The sequence below is a fragment of the Ceratotherium simum genome, chromosome 11 (assembly GCF_057802395.1).
Source record: "Ceratotherium simum simum isolate JZ-2026a chromosome 11, ASM5780239v1, whole genome shotgun sequence".
Classification (NCBI taxonomy): domain Eukaryota; kingdom Metazoa; phylum Chordata; class Mammalia; order Perissodactyla; family Rhinocerotidae; genus Ceratotherium; species Ceratotherium simum.
The window spans coordinates 30,346,226-30,364,677 of NC_141910.1; the positions used below are offsets into that span (position 1 = coordinate 30,346,226).

At 37.3% G+C, this 18,452-nt stretch overlaps 1 protein-coding gene across 1 annotated transcript in view; it reads right to left on the minus strand.

Annotated features, from left to right (window-relative positions):
- Positions 1 to 2,956: 2,956 nt before the first annotated feature.
- The window catches only part of ERLEC1 (endoplasmic reticulum lectin 1), a 29,304-nt gene continuing 13,808 nt past the window's right edge, over positions 2,957 to 18,452 (minus strand). The window contains exons 9-14 of the mRNA XM_004436645.3: positions 14,584 to 14,745; positions 13,902 to 13,961; positions 10,834 to 10,958; positions 9,164 to 9,241; positions 8,753 to 8,828; positions 2,957 to 3,874 (exon numbers count right to left, since the gene is read on the minus strand). Coding sequence (XP_004436702.1) covers positions 3,803 to 3,874; positions 8,753 to 8,828; positions 9,164 to 9,241; positions 10,834 to 10,958; positions 13,902 to 13,961; positions 14,584 to 14,745 — 573 coding nt within the window. The 3' untranslated portion in view covers positions 2,957 to 3,802. The remainder of the gene's footprint in view (positions 3,875 to 8,752; positions 8,829 to 9,163; positions 9,242 to 10,833; positions 10,959 to 13,901; positions 13,962 to 14,583; positions 14,746 to 18,452) is intronic.

Consider the following 18,452-nt stretch of genomic DNA (forward strand, 5'->3'; position numbering starts at 1 on the left):
TAGGACATGATTGGACTTGAGACGTTTAGCACGATCTTACGGTCTCACAAATGTCTTCGATAGTTGAGATGGTTACCATTTTCAGAAGTTCTGCTTGATTTACTTGCTTCTGGTGAAGACTTTTTGTTTTAAATATAAAAAATACTAAAATGTTTAAAAATTTACAAATAGATGTGGATGTAAATAATTTTGCCTTTCTTCCATTTGGTAAGTTTTGAGACTGTCAGGCCTGCCTTTATTTTCTCTACGTGTTAAAGAGTGGAATTCCAGTCATCTTCAAACCGTAGTTTCTTCTAACTGCCACAGAAGAAAACATGCTCATTCTTCCTAGTCACTGCAAAAACACATTAGTATACTGTGTTATTTCTAATCAAGAAGGCTTGTAAGACACCAGGATCGCAAGGATTGGAGCTATGGCTGGTGAAAGTAGCCTGTTAACCTCTAACCTTAATTATGATTGGTTATATACCTAATAATGTGTGGTCTTGATGCTAATATTTAAAGTGACAATTCCATTTTCTGAAAGGTGATGGAGGCATTAATGTAATCTACAATGTTGTAACATAGTAAAAATGAAGAATAACGATGGTATCCACATCAACTCCTCTACACATGTAGTGCCCACTCTTCTCCTCAGGATGTTTTGTGTTTTATTACACAAAATCTGATTTATGAATGACTGCATACACCAGTGTCAGTCCACCTATTAAATATTAGTGAAGCTTAATTCCTCTTTTGCAGATGAAAAATTAAAATTTCTAATATTTTCTTCCCATAATCCACTGGATCATGTCGCCTGCTTGTACAACCTACTTTGAGACTACTAGCATATGAAATAAGGCATGCCCTTGGGTATGGAGTGGTCCATGGTGTCCCTACCACTCCTGCCAAACAACTGAAAAAAGAAATGGAGAAATGGATTTTCTTTTAAGCCATGTCACCATGCCAACATATTTTGAAAACTTCTACCTCAACAGCTCATTATAACATACATATATATGAAAGATGGTTCTATTTCTAATCACCCAACACTAGGAAGTTTAAAATCAGATTCTAGGATAGCCGATATTTTATTTTCATTTAAAACTCTGATTGCAAATCCTATTTATTCAAAATTTAAATCTTTATTTTCCTGTTTAGCTTAAGCCCTTTTATGTTAGATCTTTGGTGCTACTGGTACAATAATTTGGTCTGATTATGTACAAGTTTAAGCACTGTTGGAAATCAGGTCAGGCCTTTGTACATCAGATTGACTGAAAAGGATAGTTCACCAGGGACTGTACACAAAGCTTACTATTCAGTTTAGCTGGGATAATTTGTTTGTTGTTGCCAAAGTCTCTTTAATCAAGGATATAAGGATAAAAACTAGAGCTGGGCTACAGGCCCCATCTAGTGGTGTCTCAAAGACAAGCAGGTAAAGCTGAAAAAGGAAAAAAATGTCTCCATGTCATAATCTTCCCATCAAGATGAGCTACTAGTTATTTCCCTAAAACCCTAATCAGGAGGGTTAGTATGATTGCAGTTGTTAAAAGTGAAGTTCCTAAGTCAGTGATTCCCAATCACCGGAGAATTAAAAAGACTCAGAAAGCATATTTAAAATGCAGATTCTTAGGCTCTGCCCTAAAGAATCTGGTTTAGTAGGTCTGGGACAGCACCCACCTTAATAGAGAGAGACTCCACTTTGAGACAGACTTCTCAAAGTGCATTAGGCATATTGTAGCTGAGCCCTTCCCGTGCCTTTTAGGAAGTCAGCCTACTTACATAGAAGAATGGCTGCACAGTAGAGGTAGCAGCAAACAGTTCAGAGATCAAATGAGATTTCATCAACTATTGACAGGAGACTCAAGATTTAGAAGGGATACGGAAATACCTGGCCTAGCCCTCCCCTCAAAGAAGTCGAAGCTGTTAGCCAAGACAGAAGGCTGACTTTTTTTAAAAAACATTTTATTTTGAAATAATTATGACTTCTATTTTTAAGAATCTGTAGTAAACTATTCCAATACAGATTTTTAGAATTTTTTTTCTCTTATGAGAAAGGATTTGGCCTAAATATTCCTTTTTTTTGTGAGGAAGATCAGCCCTGAGCTAACATCCATGCCAATCCTCCTCTTTTTGCTGAGGAAGACTGGCCCTGGGCTAACATCTGTGGCCATCTTCCTCCACTTTATATGGGACGCCGCCACAGCATGGCCTGACAAGCGGTGCATCGGTGCGTGCCGAGGGTTCCGAACCTGGGTTGCCAGTAGCGGAGCCCGCGTGCTTAACCGCTACGCCACAGGGCCGGCCCCTGGCCTAAATATTCTTAAAGTGTCTTCTGCCACTAACCTTTCACAATTCTAACTCCCTCCCCTCCTATACATATAATCTGAATGTGAGGGTAATTCTGTTTCTCCTAATTCATTGATATAATAAATATGATTCTATAATTTACTAAAGAAACAAATTTTAATGGCTTTGGTCTCTGATCTATTATGTTAATAGGAGACAAAGGCAGTATCAGGAAATAAACTAATACTTAGTGGGAACCTGGTGTCAAGTACTGGGGCTAGACTTTTTACATACAGTAAATTAATGCACTGATACAACCACCTTATGAAGTAAGCAGACTCTCTACAAAAGAGGAAGTGAGGCTCAAAGACGTTAACTGATTTTTCCAGGATCACACAGCTACTAAGTTAAAGAGAGTATTTGGACCCAGGTTTGAATTCAAAGTGCATGTTCTTTCTGTATGTGCTGCTTCCTACTAAAATCTACAAATAGCTCCCCAATAGTCAACTGTATTAACCTTTTCTCAAACTAAAATATCTTTGGCCAGAACTACTGAAAAGGAGGAAAAGTAAATTATTTTATGGCCACTTTTCTATTCTTATTAGCTATATATGTTCAAAATACAACAAAATGTTGTGTGTGACAGAGTAATGGAGAAAATAAAGGAAGTGAATAATCTGCCATTGACTACATGACAACACTGCTTGTGGACATTTTATTCACTTTAAAATAAATATTGTGCTGTAAAAGTGTCTAGAACTAAAATCTGTAGTATATAGTAGGCAAGTACAAAGGATAACCAGCATAGTGTTTTGTTAAAGTAAACCATTCTAAGTCAAAGGAGAAGAATCACTGATGTCTACACCAGATACATACTTCGGTGGAAAACACACTCATATCAAGGAGAAACAAACAGATAAAAGTTCTGAGAGAGAGGCATCTATTACAAATAAGAGTTTCTTGAGACTAACAGAGGTGAAGACAACTTACACGTGAGGCTCTACTATGTGCCCAGTTTCTAGTTTAATACCTGGTAGAGAGCAGCTAAAGAAAAATTTGTTGAAAGGATTTCAGGCACTAGAATTTACATATTTTACATGGTCTCTCATTTAAGCAACCTCCTATCAATTTCCTTCTTCATTATCTTTATTTCATTAGTTATATATACTATAATTTACATAATAAATCTATTATTTATAAACTTTCAGTGGGTATAACAATTATGATATTTCATTAGGATGAACTCTAAATTGCTTGGATGAGATTTATTTTGGAATCACATTATCCAAGCAAAGAAAAACACAATCAGTTCATAAGACACAACAAAAATGAAAAAAGTGAGACAAATGTCTGCCTTAGAAGTTTATCAATAACCTCTTATATACACATATATATTCACAAAGTGGTTGAGAGTCCTTTTATATGATCCTTTAGATGAGGTCCAATGGCGGAGAACTCTGTAATGAGACACACAGTCAGACAGAAATCATTGTGACTTTCAATGATCTTTTCTTTCCTCGAACTTTATTATCCTTTAGTTGGGGAGAGAAAGAAGTCCATTTTCATCTGCTGTATCTAAGATTTTACAGATCACTGGAGATTCAACCTAAAGAACAACAACGATAAAACCATTAAAAGTTGCTAAGCTGAATACTTTCTTCAGTATTATTCTGATGAATGAATACATGTATATAAATTTGTTAAATGTATACGAGTCCTTGTTTTGGATAAACCATCCAACGTTATTTCTACCCATTGAGCTTCTTAGGCCCTTGAGAGGATTCTTGGCAGATGGCAGCATAGGAGGATCCTGAGCTTGCCTCGTCCCATGGGCACAACAAACCTACAACTACTTGTGGAACAATTTCCTCTGAGTGAGATCTGGAAACTGGATGAAAAGAACCTCCACAACAAAGGACAACACAGAGAAGGGAAGAAGAGTCAGAAATACAGTCCTGCTGAGGGAAAAAACCACACCCTAGCCTCAGTGCTTCACGATCAGGAGTGATCTCAAATGTATGGAGCTTTTCCCGGAGGAGCGGGAGATTTGAGCTCCACATTTGGCACCCCAGCCTTTAGATCCAGCACAAGAGAGATGAGACCTCAAAACACCTGGCTTTGAAAACCAACTGGGAATATGCCCAGGAGAACTACAGAACTTCAGGGACAGGAAAACGTGCTCTTAGAGGGCCCATGCACAGACTTACCTGATCTGGAAACCAGCACAAGAACACCAGATAAGTGCATAGTTCATTGGTAAAAGAGACTTATAAGCTTGGAACACATTCCGGAGAGGCAAGAGATGGCCTGTCCCCACACCCCCCAGGGACTGAGACATTGGCAGCAGCCATTTTTGTGACCTACTTCAGCCTTGCTTACACAGACGCTGGCAGGCGCCATTTGGAATCCTCCCTCTAGCCTGCTGGTGCAGGGAACAGCCCTGCCCACCAGCATACCTCAGAAAGGCACACCCCCGGGCCAAACAGCCAGCTCACGCTGGGGGCCTGCCCTGCCCACTAGCACACCCAAGGAAACTGTGTACTGCCTGGCTGTATAGCTAGCCTGTGCCTGAGGCCTGCCCTGCCCAAGAGCGAGCTAGCAACAGCCGCACTGCTGGGCCACAAACCCAGCCGCACTGTGGGCCAGTCCGGTGTGCCCACGGCAACAGCAGCCCCACCACAACAGAAGGGCACATGCAGCTCACACAGGGGACATCCTGGAGCATTTGGCACGGGTGATGAGAGGGAGCATGCCACTGGGCTCCATAAGACAACTCCTACATAAGACCACATTTCCAAGATTGGGAGACATAGCTGATCTACCTAATACGTAGAAATAAACATAGAGAAGTAGGCAAAATGAGGAGACAAAGGAATATGTTCCAGATAAAAGAACAGGACAAATCCTCAGAAAAAGAACTAAACAAAACAGAGATAAACAATCTACCTGATAAAGAATATAAACTAATGGTCATAAAGATGCTCACAGGGGCTGGCCTGGTAGCATAGCGGTTAAGCGTGTATGCTCTGTTGCAGCAGCCCGGGGTTCAGATCCTGGGCCTGCACCGATGCACCACTTGTCAAGCCGTGCTGTGTCGGTGTCCCATATAAAGTGGAGGAAGATGGGCATGGATGTTAGCCCAGGGCCAATCTTCCTCAGCGAAAAGAGGAGGATTGGCGATAGATGTTAGCTCAGGGCTAATCTTCCTCACCAAAAAAAAAAAAAGATGCTCACAGAACTCAGGAGAAGAACAGATGAACACAGTGAGAACTTCAACAAAGAATAAGAAAATACAAAAAAGAACCAATCAGAGCTGAAGAATCAATATCAGAGTAGATGATACAGAAGAATGGATCAGCGATCTGGACAACAAAGTAGAGGAAATCACCCAAGCTTAAAAGAAAAAAGAAAAAAAAATTAAAAAGAACAAGGACAGTTTAAGGGACCTCTGGGACAACGTCAAGCATACTAACATTTGCTTTATAGAGGTCCCAGAAGGAGAAGCAAGAAACAAAGGAGCAGGGAACTTATTTGAAGAAATAATAGCTGAAAATTCCCTAACCTGAGGGGAAACAGACATCCAGGTACAGGAAGCACAGAGAGCACCAAATAAGATGAACCCAAAGAGGCCCATACCACGACACGTTATAATTAAAATGTCAAGAATTAAAGATGAAGAGAGAATCTTACAAATTGAGCTTTTTTTAAAAAATTTTATTTATTTACTTATTTTTGTCCCCCAAAGCCCCAGTAGATAGTTGTATGTCATAGCTGCACATCCTTCTAGTTGCTGTATGTGGGATGTGGCCTCAGTATGGCCAGAGAAGTGGTGCATCGGTGTGTGCCCGGGATCCGAACCCGGGCCGCCAGCAGCAGAGCGCATGCACTTATCCTCTAAGCCACGGGGCCGGCCCTTTAAAAAACAATTTCTAGTCATCCATATAAAATACTAGATAGGCAGAGAAGATATTTTTATCTCCAAGTAAAAGAGGTGACAGAGAAAAGGAGTAAAGGACAAGAATAACAGAGGAATATACAACTAGGTCTTCTACAACAAAATATAGAGGATTACGGCAAAATAATCAGTTGTACAATTCAAGAAAAAGGCAAAGAAAAATGTAACCCAAAGATGGGCCAGGTGTTGAAATTATCAGATGTTAAGATAATCATAATAAATATAATGGAGGAAATAGTGGTAAAGGTAGATAACATGTGTGAATAGAAGGGGAATTTTAGCAGAGAAAAGGAAACCATAAAAAAAGAACTAAATGGAAATGTTAGAAATGAAAAATATATCAGACAAATTCATTCAATGAGCTGTACAGAACATAGACAAAAGAATCAATGAACTTGCAGACAGTTCAATAGAAATGACTCAAACTGAAACAAAGACAAAAAAATTAGAATAAAAGAAAAAGTATCTGAGATTTTGGGACACCTTCAAACTAACATGTTTAATTGGAGTCCCAGAAATAGAGAGGAAAAGAGTGGGGCAGAAGAAATCTTTGAGGAGATAATGGCCAAAATTTTTTCAAAATTGATGAATTATACCAACCCACAAATCCAAGAAGCTCAGTGAATTCCAACCAGGATAAATACAAAGAAAACCACCCTTAGGCATTACATAATCAAAGGTAGAACCAAAAAGTTTCTAGAAGGAAATACAGGATAATATCTTTGTGACTTTGGGGTGGCAGAATTTCTCAGAACAAAAAAAACCATTAGCCATAAAAGGGAAAAAAAATCAATAAAATAACTTCATCAAATAAATTTTTGCTTATCAAAAGACATTAAGAAAATGAACAGGGCCGGCCCCGTGGCTTAGCGGTTAAGTGTGTGCGCTCCGCTGTTGGCGGCCCGGGTTCGGATCCCGGGCGCGCACCGACGCACCACTTCTCCGGCCATGCTGAGGCCGTGTCCCACATACAGCAACTAGAAGGATGTGCAACTATGACATACAACTATCTACTGGGGCTTCGGGGGGAAAATAAATAAATAAAATCTTTATTAAAAAAAAAAAAAAGAAAATGAACAGGCAAGCCACAGGCTGGGGAAAAAATGTGTAATATAATTACAAAGAACTCATATCCAGAATATATTTGAACTCCTAGAAATAAGAAGACAACAACAATAAGTGTGGGCCAAAGACTGACCAAGATTCTCGCCTTGACCAAACCATAGTCAGGCTCCCCTGAGCCCTCTTTGAGTCCTTGGACCCTGTTTTGGGTCTGTTGAGTCCAGCTGCAGCAAGAATCTTGATATGTCAGTTTAGAGAGAATCCCACACCTCAATATCTAATCACCCTCAATATCTAATCACTCTCCATATCTGATCAAATTCCTCATGTCTCACCTTTGATATCTGATCATGGTGACCTGCCTTCAGCAAGAATCCTCTACCCTTGTTGTCTCCTCTCAGAAATTTTCCATCCATTGACCACCCTCACCCCCCCATTCTGCTTGCTGGCTATACATCTCCAGCTGTCTTTGCTGTGTTTGGAGTTGAGCTGGACCTCTCTCCCCTATTGTGACAGACTTGACATCTATTGCAATAAAGTCTTCCTCATGGTTTTAATAAGTGTCATAATAGTTTTTTCTTCAAAAAGACTTGGCTAGACATTTCACAAAAGAAGATACATGAATAAATACATGAAAAGGTGTTCAACACCATTTTTCATATGGGAAATACAAATTACAACTGCTAAAATAAAAAAGACTGACAATACTAAATGTTACTGAGGATGTGGAGCAACTGGACTCTCATACACTGCTGGTAGGAGTATAAAATGGTACAACTACTGGGAGAACTGTTTGGTAAAAGTTAAACATATATCTAATCTGTGATTCAGCAATTCCACTCTTAGGCACTTACCCAATATGACCATGAAAAGACTTGTGGAAAAAAACATTCACAGCAGCCTTACTCATGTAATCAAAAATGAGAAACAACCCAAATGTCCATCTACAGAAGAATGAATAAGCAAATCTGGTATACTTATACAAAAGAATACTATTTAGTAGTAAAAAGAGAACGAAGTACATGCAACAACATCGGTAAGTCTGAAAAACATGCTGAGTCAAAGAGGCCAGGTATAAAAAATTATATACCCTATGATTCCATTCATATGGAATCAAAAAAGAAGCAAAACTGATCTATGGTGTTAGAAATCAGAAAGGGGTACATTTAGGGGTTGAGGGGTATTGGCAGGAAAGGAGTATAAAAAATTTTTCTGCAGTGATAGATACTTTGTTTTGGGTGATAGTTACATGCGTATATAAAATTGTCAAAACTCACCAATTCAACACTTAAGGTCTTTGCATTTTATGTAAATTATATCTCAATAAAAAAAGATGTCAGTTTTTACAGAGGTAGTATGGGGGCTGTATTAAATTTTGGAGGCCACTGAAGGTCCTTTCTAGACTTAAAGCTAAAAATTAAAACATGGCCCCAAACTAATTCCTGAGTACTATTTTTTTTTACTTACCCCAAGGATATATTGACAGGAGTGAGGCTCTAGCATATATACAGTAACGGCATGAGGAGAATCTGATTCTTTACATCTAAAACAGAGAGTACTTTAAGGCACTGCCCAAACCATACAAAATTATTTTTGTTTTCCTCTTAAACTATAAAAATCCGATGTAAGTGGCCCTGTATAATTTAATAATCAAAATAATATAATTTAATAATAATTATTATACATAACATTATAAGTGACATAATTATATTATTAAAATTATAGTAATTTTAAATATTTTAGAATAAAATAATTTTATGACAATAAATTATTACAAGTAAATTTAATTATTTATAAGTATATTTTACATTTGCATAAACTTTTTTCCATAGGAAGCAGATTAAAGAGAAAGGTATATAGCACAATGGTCCAACTTACTTTAGTTTTACAGTCACCTGTCTTGGTTTGTCAGTTATATCACAAATATCTCCATTCCCATAAAAATGTGACACCATCCTGAATCAGAGAAACACACAAGCTCTATTAAATTAAAAAAAACCTCACTAATTCACAGTAAGTGTAATGAGTATGGTGAGAAAATAATTTGAGGAGTCAGTTTTGCATTAGTTAAAAAAAATCTGACTATAGACTATGCTTTAAAAATACATATTTTTAGGGATATGTCACAGAGAAAGTCTTTCAGATTCTCTAAAGAGAATATAAAGTTGTGATACTTCATAGTGGTTTAATTATTAAGAATGATCTTCAACTTGCATATTATTTATTTGTATACAGATAGTTAAGGTTAAATTGCTTTTAAAAGAGTTTTCTTTTCAAGTTAACCATTTCACCAGCCCTGTATATTGTTTGCTTTGTGGAACAGTTTTCCCTTCTTCCCGTCCTCTATCCAGCTCCACCCATTAAAATACGGTACTACAGGTGTACAACAGTAAAGCCTAGGCTATAAATTCCAAATGAGCAGGATCCAAAGAAAAGCTTTAGTTTCACTCGCCCCATACTCTTGTGCTTCAACATTTGTTGCACATGATACCATGAACTATTTTTACATGAAACGTATACAAACTTCAGAAAAATCCATCTGTTTAGCATATTCTAATACTTAAATGCCTTATCTCTTAATTTTGCTAATTTTGATTTTGGTCAGCCCAAGAAGTCAGCACATTCTGAAAACAAAGTCTCTCAATACCATCTGCACTAGGAAGGACAAAGTTAACATCTGAGAATGAAAATGAATGAATAACTGAAAATTCACTGGGCAACAGACTTCAAGAAAAGCTAAAGCTTAGTTATTTTTGGGAAACAAGAGATTCATCTACTTCTGCTATAACAAGATATACCTATATAGCCCAAGAGAGATGTGAGGTAGTTTTTCAAAAAGCCACCGATAAACTGTTTTCAACCATTACCTCACAAAGGTTAAGTAACAAAGAGAAATGCTAGAGTATATTTAAATAGAATTAAATAACTTAGGGTGAAAGGGATGAACATGATGTAATCTATGCAGAAATAGCAGTATAATAATGTACACCTGAAATTTATACAATGTTATAAACCAATGTTACCTCAATAAAAAAAAATTAAATAACTTAGAGAGGTAAAGATTACAAATGAATAAGGCAAATGCTTTATAACAGTCTCAGACTTAATACCTGGAATTGAGCCACTGTTACGGATACCACCACCACTCTCATTACCACACCACCACCACTGTTAAAGGCAACAGCCAAAGTTTATGGCATGCTATTGCCAGGCACTATGCTTTACGTGAATTACCTCATTTAACTGTCACAACAATCCTATGAGGCAAATACCACTAGACAAGAAAAGTGAGGCTTAAGATTATGTAATTTGCCCAAGGTAGTAAGTGAAGAGCTAGCATTTGAATTCAGGGTGTCCAACTTCAGAGACTGTGGTCTTAACTATTACACTATGTTGTTTCCCCGTGAAAAAAAAACTACCCTAAAAGATGTCCCTGAAAATAACTGACCAGAGATTTTACTTAAGTATTTAAATTTTATGTTTTTCAATATTCTGAGTTTTAAATATTCTACTAATCAGATCCAAAGGCAAAAAACGTTAATCTTTACCTGACTGTCTGGGTACCATCGTCTTGAAGGTGATAAGCTCTAGCAGTATTCTTCTTAGCCCATTCAATATGCTCTTCTTGGTTCCATGTCCCCACAACCACAGAGGTTTTCCCACTATCCTTGTCCTAATATATGAAAAAATATTTGTGATAATGTATGCTTGACATCATCAAGTAGATATTTATGCTGATGGCCTATACGCTACAGTCCTTATCTTCATCTGCACACTGAATATCTATGTGTAGATGTAATAATGTTAGCCAAACTCGACGAGTAGAAATTTGAGCTCATCATCTTCTTTACTCCTTGCTTCTCTGCACAATGAAACTATCTTCTAGTCAGGCTAGCTCCAGATGTAGTTATTTTTGACTCTTCTATTTCCTTCCTCTCCTATACCTGCCTCCTATATCCCTGGAGATGTTCTCGGCTTCAGCCTCTTCCTCTACATTTCTCTTGCCAACATCTCACCCCCCAACCATGAGTTTAATCTTGCACATCTACATAATACAACCACATACTACTGTGATTCCTTTTTTTTTTTTTTTTTTGGTGAGGAAGATTGGCCCTAACATCTGTTGCCAATCTTCCTCTATTTTTGTAAGTGGAATGCCACCACAGCATGGCTTGATGAGCGGTGTGTAGGTGTGCGCTTGGGATCCGAACCTGCGAACCCTGGGCTGCTGAAGTGAAGCATGCGAACTTAACCACTATGCCACCAGGCTGGCCCCCTAATACTGTGATTCTTATTGAAATCTCTGGCCTCTATGTCTTACCCCGCAACCACATTGAGCCTATCTTCATCCTACTTCTACTCTTTCAAATGCAAACCTTCAAGTTATACTAGTCTTCACAATACCCATTTGACACCAGGCTTGTTTCTGTATCAAGACTGTCTATTCAGAAACCCCCTTCCCATTCTGCTTTTATTTTTTTTTTTAAACTTTAACTATACACTCTCTTATATGTGGACTTCCTTCTTTTTCCTTTCCCTCCCCTCCCTTCCTTCCTGTCTTCCTTTCCTTCTTCATATTTTATGCCAGGCACCATGCTGGGCACTAATATACATTTGATTAGTAGAATTAAAAATCCTTACAGTGGCAAACAAGACAGGCACGGCCAGTGCCCCCATGGAGGTTTATTGCCTAGCGGAAGAGAGAGCCATTACCATCCTTCTAGCAACTGGACTATAAGTTCTAGATAGACAGGGATTAGAACTGCAGAGTGTAGTGTTTAAGAGGTTGGATGTGGAGCAAAACTGCCTGGGTTTGAATTCTAGTTTCACCATTTACTACCTATGTGATTTTAGGCAAGTTACTAAATCTTTGCTTCTGTTTCCTCATCTTGGAATAACAATACTCACCTCTTAGGGTTGTTATGAGCATTAAATGAGTTAATATGTGTAAAGTACTGAAAACAGTGCCTAGTATACAGTGAGCACTATATTTGTTAGCTACTATTATTTTTATATTTCCCAAAGCTCCCAGCAGAGTCTCCCAGAAAGTTCTAGGTTATATGACTTTGTCCAAAATAAGTTTGATAAAACCTAGTGTTGGGAAGTGTATGGGAAAACAGCCATTGTTAATGGAAACGTAAACGGGTCCAACCCTTTGGAAGACAACTGTTCAGTATGCACATACTTTGACCTAGCAAGTATATTGCTAGAAATGTGCCCTCTGAATATACCTGCAGCAGTTCACCAATGGAACTATTTAAAAATGCTTACTAAGATGCTACTGCAGCAAAAACTGGAAAACAACTTAAAGGTTCATCAGTAGAGGTCTGGCTAAAAACATTTTGGGTATAGACATAATCCTCTGTACCCGCTGAAAAGAATGAGATCAGTTTTTGCTGACATGGGAAGATCTCCAAAATATTAAGTGAAAAGAACAAGGACAGAGCAGTGCACTGAGTAGATTCCTTTTGTATAAATAAAAAGGTTATACCAATATTTACATATATGCATTTTTTTTCTCGTGGAGGGTTAACTAAGAAAACGTTAACAGCAGTAACTTTTGGGAAATAGGATAATGGTGAAAGAGAATTTTATTTTTCATTCTAAATTTCTGGCATATATTCCTTTAATTGAAAAAAAAAGCCATTAGGTATTAGCTGGGCTGTAGTTAGATGATACTTTTATCTTTTTTCTGTATTAATACATGTTATTAAAAATAAATAAAACATCTACAAAGCAGCAAGAATAAATGGAAAGAATAGGGAAAGAACAGTGAAATGGAACGTCTCAGGTTTAAGTAAAGAGAAAAATGTCCTACTTTACAGATGCCCCATAAATTTGGAATGATTCAACTGTGGAAAGTGAGTTTATGATCTTTCCTGGTATGATGCAGGTTGGAATTTAAGATTGGCTCAAAACATCTCAAGAGGGCAAATACAGTATTTTCTAATTACTAGTTATTATTTCGGGGAATAAAAAGAGTCTTTTAAAACAGCCAGGTCAATATTTATTAATGTTTGTCTCCAATGTCTAGCAGTTTACTTTACCAAGCAAAGCACAACTGTGACAAGTAAAATTATTGGGGCCTGAACTTCAGAATTTAAGCAGCTTGGCTCAAGTGTGGGAGAATATGCCCTCTGATTTATGAAATTATAAATAAAAGGAAGAATAAAGAGCCAGTATGTGTAATCTTAAAACTTATTTTAAACGTAGATGATATGGTACATTCTTTTAGCTGAAAAACTTGCAGTATTTACCCTATTTTACTAACTCTAGTAATAACGGGCTATCTTACCATTCACTTAATTTAAAGATGAATTATAATGGCTAATTTCTCAGTCAAAGCTAAAGAAGTTAGTCACAATAGCTTATTATTCTTCCAGGCTCATAGTAATACAAGAATCTGAGTAGTTAATAAACAATGTTACTTTAAGGTAACCGATTTAGTTAATACCAAGTTTTCCATTTTCCAAGAGTTAGAGATAATTTGATGAGTATTTCTGTATAAAAATTATCTCATAATTACAAGTAACACAAACCCCCTCTTTTTTTCCACAAAAGATTTTTAAAACTGTAATCCATCTAGTGGTGGAATGATATAAATGCTGTTCTATACCTCATGGTATTGATGTACGTGTTTGCCATAGCAGAACTCATATTTCCACCAACCAACACCCTGCAGGAAAGGAAAGAGATCAAGTTACGTACAGAGAAAGGGGAATTGGGGCCTTTCTCAATATTGCCACACGACAGTGATAGAAATATATATAATTAAAGAAAACTGTAATAGCCATAATATGGTTGAAAATTAAAATTAAAAGTTACTGAGAAATAAAAACATAAATACAGAGAATAACTATTGTACTGTCTTGGTAAAATGAAATGAAATGAAAATTCCACTTGTAAGTGTACTTCCCACTGGAGTTATTAGTCAGGGGCAAAATTTACCTTTGTAGATGTTAACTTAAGTTTTAAATGTGACTGCTACATAACCAAAATGTAAGCTATAAAGTCATTGATGCCCTTTCTAGTAATCAACCAGAATCATACATGACTTAGTTATATATATTTTCTGTGAAGTAAAGGTCAAGTTTTAGTTTGTGAGTAAAGAGAACATAATGACTATGGATTGGATTATAGTAAGATGCACAGAGAAAATGTCCATCAGAAAGATTCCAGAATCCTGCTACTTCTCTATAGACAAAAACCTTTTTCAGTGCTAATTTATGCTCCTTGACTAAATAACACACAAGTGAAAGCTGTAAGATGAATATTTAAACAGAAGGTTCACTTCTCACCCCGTGAAAGCAGTAAGAACCGCTAAGGAACTCTTTTATGAGTTGGTCATCTGTCAATTTGGATATGTGAGTTGTTCCAACAGTGAGCATCGGCTGAGAACCAACAGCAATGGGTTTGTGAATTGCTGGAAATCTCTCTTCTTTAGTTGATTGCAAATCTTCCTAAAATTAAACATACATATGTTTAAGAGCTTCTATGCCACACTTAATTTTTCAGTTATGACTTAAATTATTATTTTTAAATTGTAAAAAATTTGGAAAATAAAAGTTGTCCACTCATTTTTAACGTTTTAAGAAAATGAATTTGTAACACTTAATAGACGAAGCTCTAGACAAATGTTAGTTCCATCTACCAATTTGGGGTTTGGTGGCCAACAAATAGGAATAATTTCCATTTCATATATTTTGTCTCACTACTCTTATTAAGTACTTTGCTATTTGTTAGATTTTGTGTCTCTACATTTAGTTTTGGAAAATGTGGTTACTAAGAGTAAAGGAAGGATAACAAGCAGGGTAAAGAGGAGCTGAGTGGGAGTGAATATGAATATTAGTTATAATTACTCAAATGTAGCAGGACCTAGGTTGCCCTGGAGGAACCTGCAATTTAGTAAAGGAAGACGCCAATTAATAATGGTGCAGGGAACAGTAGATGCACAGAGGTAGGGGTGATTCAAATAGACTTTGACAAAGAATTGAAACATGAAGACTTCACAAAGAGAAAACCCTTGATTAAGTCTTGAAAGACAAATAATAATTGGTGATTTATGTGAATGTCTGCATATGTGTTTTGTGTCTGTGTGTGCATATGTGTGTAAATCTGAGGAAGAGGCAAGAGAAAAGATGCGGGGTATAGTATGATATTTAAAACTAAAGAGATAAGCAGGCACTATATGGTGGAAAACTATATAATGCTAAGAAATTTGGACATTATCTTACATATTTTAGGCAAAGATATGGTGTGATTGGATTTTTTATTTTTTTGTGAGGAGATCAACCCTGTGCTAACATCTGCCAATCCTCCTCTTTTTTTGCTGAGGAAGACTGGCCCTGGACTAACATCCATGCCTGTCTTCCTCCACTTTATATGGGACACTGCCACAGCATAGCTTGCCAAGCAGTGTGTCGGTGCGCGCCCGGGATCTGAACCAGCGAACCCCGGGCCGCCGCAGTGAAGCGCGTGCGCACTTAACCGCTTGCGCCACCAGGCCGGCCCCTGTGTGATCAGATTTTTAAGTAATTACTTTAGCAGTGGCAGGGAAGAAGGAACAGTAAGAATAAATCTGGAGGTGGGGGGCCAAGTTAGGAGCTGTAGTAAGCCAGGCCAGGGATGAAGAGAATCTAAAGCAAGGGGTGACCAGAGGTGGGGTGGAGAGAAGAGGATAGTTATGAAAGAAGTTAATGAGTTAGATTCTGGTGGTGAACTGGGTATTGACAGTGAGTGGAGCCGAAATGAAGCTAGGCCAGAATTGAAGAAGTGACTGTACCACTTATAACTGAATAAAATAATATAAAAAATTAAACAGTAAAAGAGTTTCCAGTAAATGTATAGTGGGCACGATGTCTCCTTTTTCACCTACTGTAGTTGCCATTGACTAATTGGCGTTCTTCTCTTCTATTTCGGCTAGTAGGAGTCATTGGATGGTTATGCCAGAAACCAATGACCTTCTTCTCTCTCCTCCAATATTAAGGAAGAACTAAGATTGCCAAGATGGCTTCTTATTTTTTGAAAGGATCTTGAAATTTTTTTTTTTTTTGTGAGGAAGATCAGCCCCGAGCTAACATCCGTGCTAATCCTACTCTTTTTGCTGAGGAAGACCGGCTCTGAGCTAACATCTATTGCCAATCCTCCTCCTTTGTTTTCCCCCAAAGCCCCAGCAGATAGTTGTACGTCATAGTTGCACATCCTTCTAGTTGCTGTATGTGGGACGCGGCCTCAGCATGGCCGGAGAAGCGATGCGTCGGTGCGCGCCCGGGATCCGAACCCGGGCCGCCAGTAGCTAAGCGTGCACACTTAACCACTAAGCCACAGGGCCGGCCCAGGATCTTGAATTTTATGTATAACTCTTTCTACATTTAGAGCCTGCTATTTTAAGTGCTGAGTATTAAAAATGAAGTAGCCACAGTCACTGCTCCTAGGGAGCTAAGGTCTAAGAGACTCAACAAATTACTTATAATACATGAGATGTATAGTAAGGTTAGTGAAGAAAAACAATAATACTGCATAGTGAAACCTCCAGCTGAGATAAAAAGAAGAGATAAAAAGAAGAGAAGCATGACCATTTATTATGGCTGCTTGTGGACAGGACCTTTACTGTCATTTTTAAGGAAAATTGTTCCAATAAAAGCAAGATGATAGTAGTTTTTGTAGTAGAGTTTGGAAATTCATAAAATGGCTCCTAATAGTCCAATAACCTCCACATTAATGTAATATAATTACACAGGCAGAACATCAAACCAAAATTCTGATTGCCAGATTTATATTTTTGTTTAAAAAAGAAAAAAATTCTTTATCTTTTTAGTAAAGCTTGATCCACACTTAAAAGGCAAACCATATGCCAAATATCAATTTTTAAAAGAAAAGTTATGTGTAATAAACTAGATTTATATAAAAAAGATTGTGAAATAAAGATGATTAGTTTTAAGTAACTATTCATCCTACAGTAGCATTACCTAAGATTTTCATATAAAACATGTACTCTAAAGATCTTAAGTATTTTAAAAGCCTTATCATCTGTAGCTTTTTAAAAATAATTTTTCTCAACTGGCAGATTAAACACATTAATTAAAGAAAAGTAAACTGGCACTTCTTCCTTGAAGAGTAATTAAAATTGGGATTTGAGAAGCATTTTGATGGAGCTGCCTTTAAGTACCTGTCAGTATTTAAATCACTATCAATCAAGGAAAAGACCAGAAGAGAATTCCATCTCCAATCTTTTAATACAGCACTTCAAATCAAATGCAGATTAATGTTAAGATAATTTTCCCTCCTATCAGAATGGCGGTGTTCACTACATCCACAAAGAGCCCAGCAATATTTTTGCAGTACGTACTCAAGAGGAAGGGGATAAAACAGGCTGTGCAGCTAAATGTTAGTTAATTAAACCACTGTTAAGTATCTACAGCATAGTAGGTATCATGCAAGGAGCTGGAAACCCCAAAGTGATAAAAGCATAGTTTATTCTCCTTCCATTTTAATGTAAGAACCATAGGAAAAATAACCAATTTTAGCCACATAAGTGCTATAATAGAGGATTGAATAAAATACAAGACCACAGAAGAGGAAATATTAATCTCTCTTTCTGGGGTAATCCATTAGAAGTCCTGGCTCACTTACAAAGGAAATGACACTGGAAGCTCATCTTCAAGCATAAGTAGAAGTTTATCAGGTGTAGAGGAGAGAGGGGAGAAGGCAACAGACGAGGAAAAACAGTATATCCAAATGCAAGGAGGTTGGAAAAAAAGTGGTACTTTTAGGAAACTCTAAGTTGTTCAAAATAGCTGGGATAAAGGGAATGGTGACAGAAGATGAAGCTGAAGTCAGATCACAAAGGGGCTTATATTCCCCTTTGATAAAATCATTGTATGAGCAAGGATTTTATCCTGAGGTATAGATTATGTTAACTACCAAAGGATTAAACACACAATCAAATTTTCATTTCAGAAAGAGCATTTTATCAGCTGTGTGGGAAGGATTAGAAAGGGGATGTGTGAGGGGACTAGTTTCTGGTCCTAGGAAATAATGAGGTCTTGAACTAATGATAGGACAGATTTGAAAAGCATTTAGCATATAACACTGATAGCTCCTAGTGAGTGATTAGAATTAGAGATGAATTAAGAAGTAGGAAAGAAAAATGACTTAGGTTTCAGAC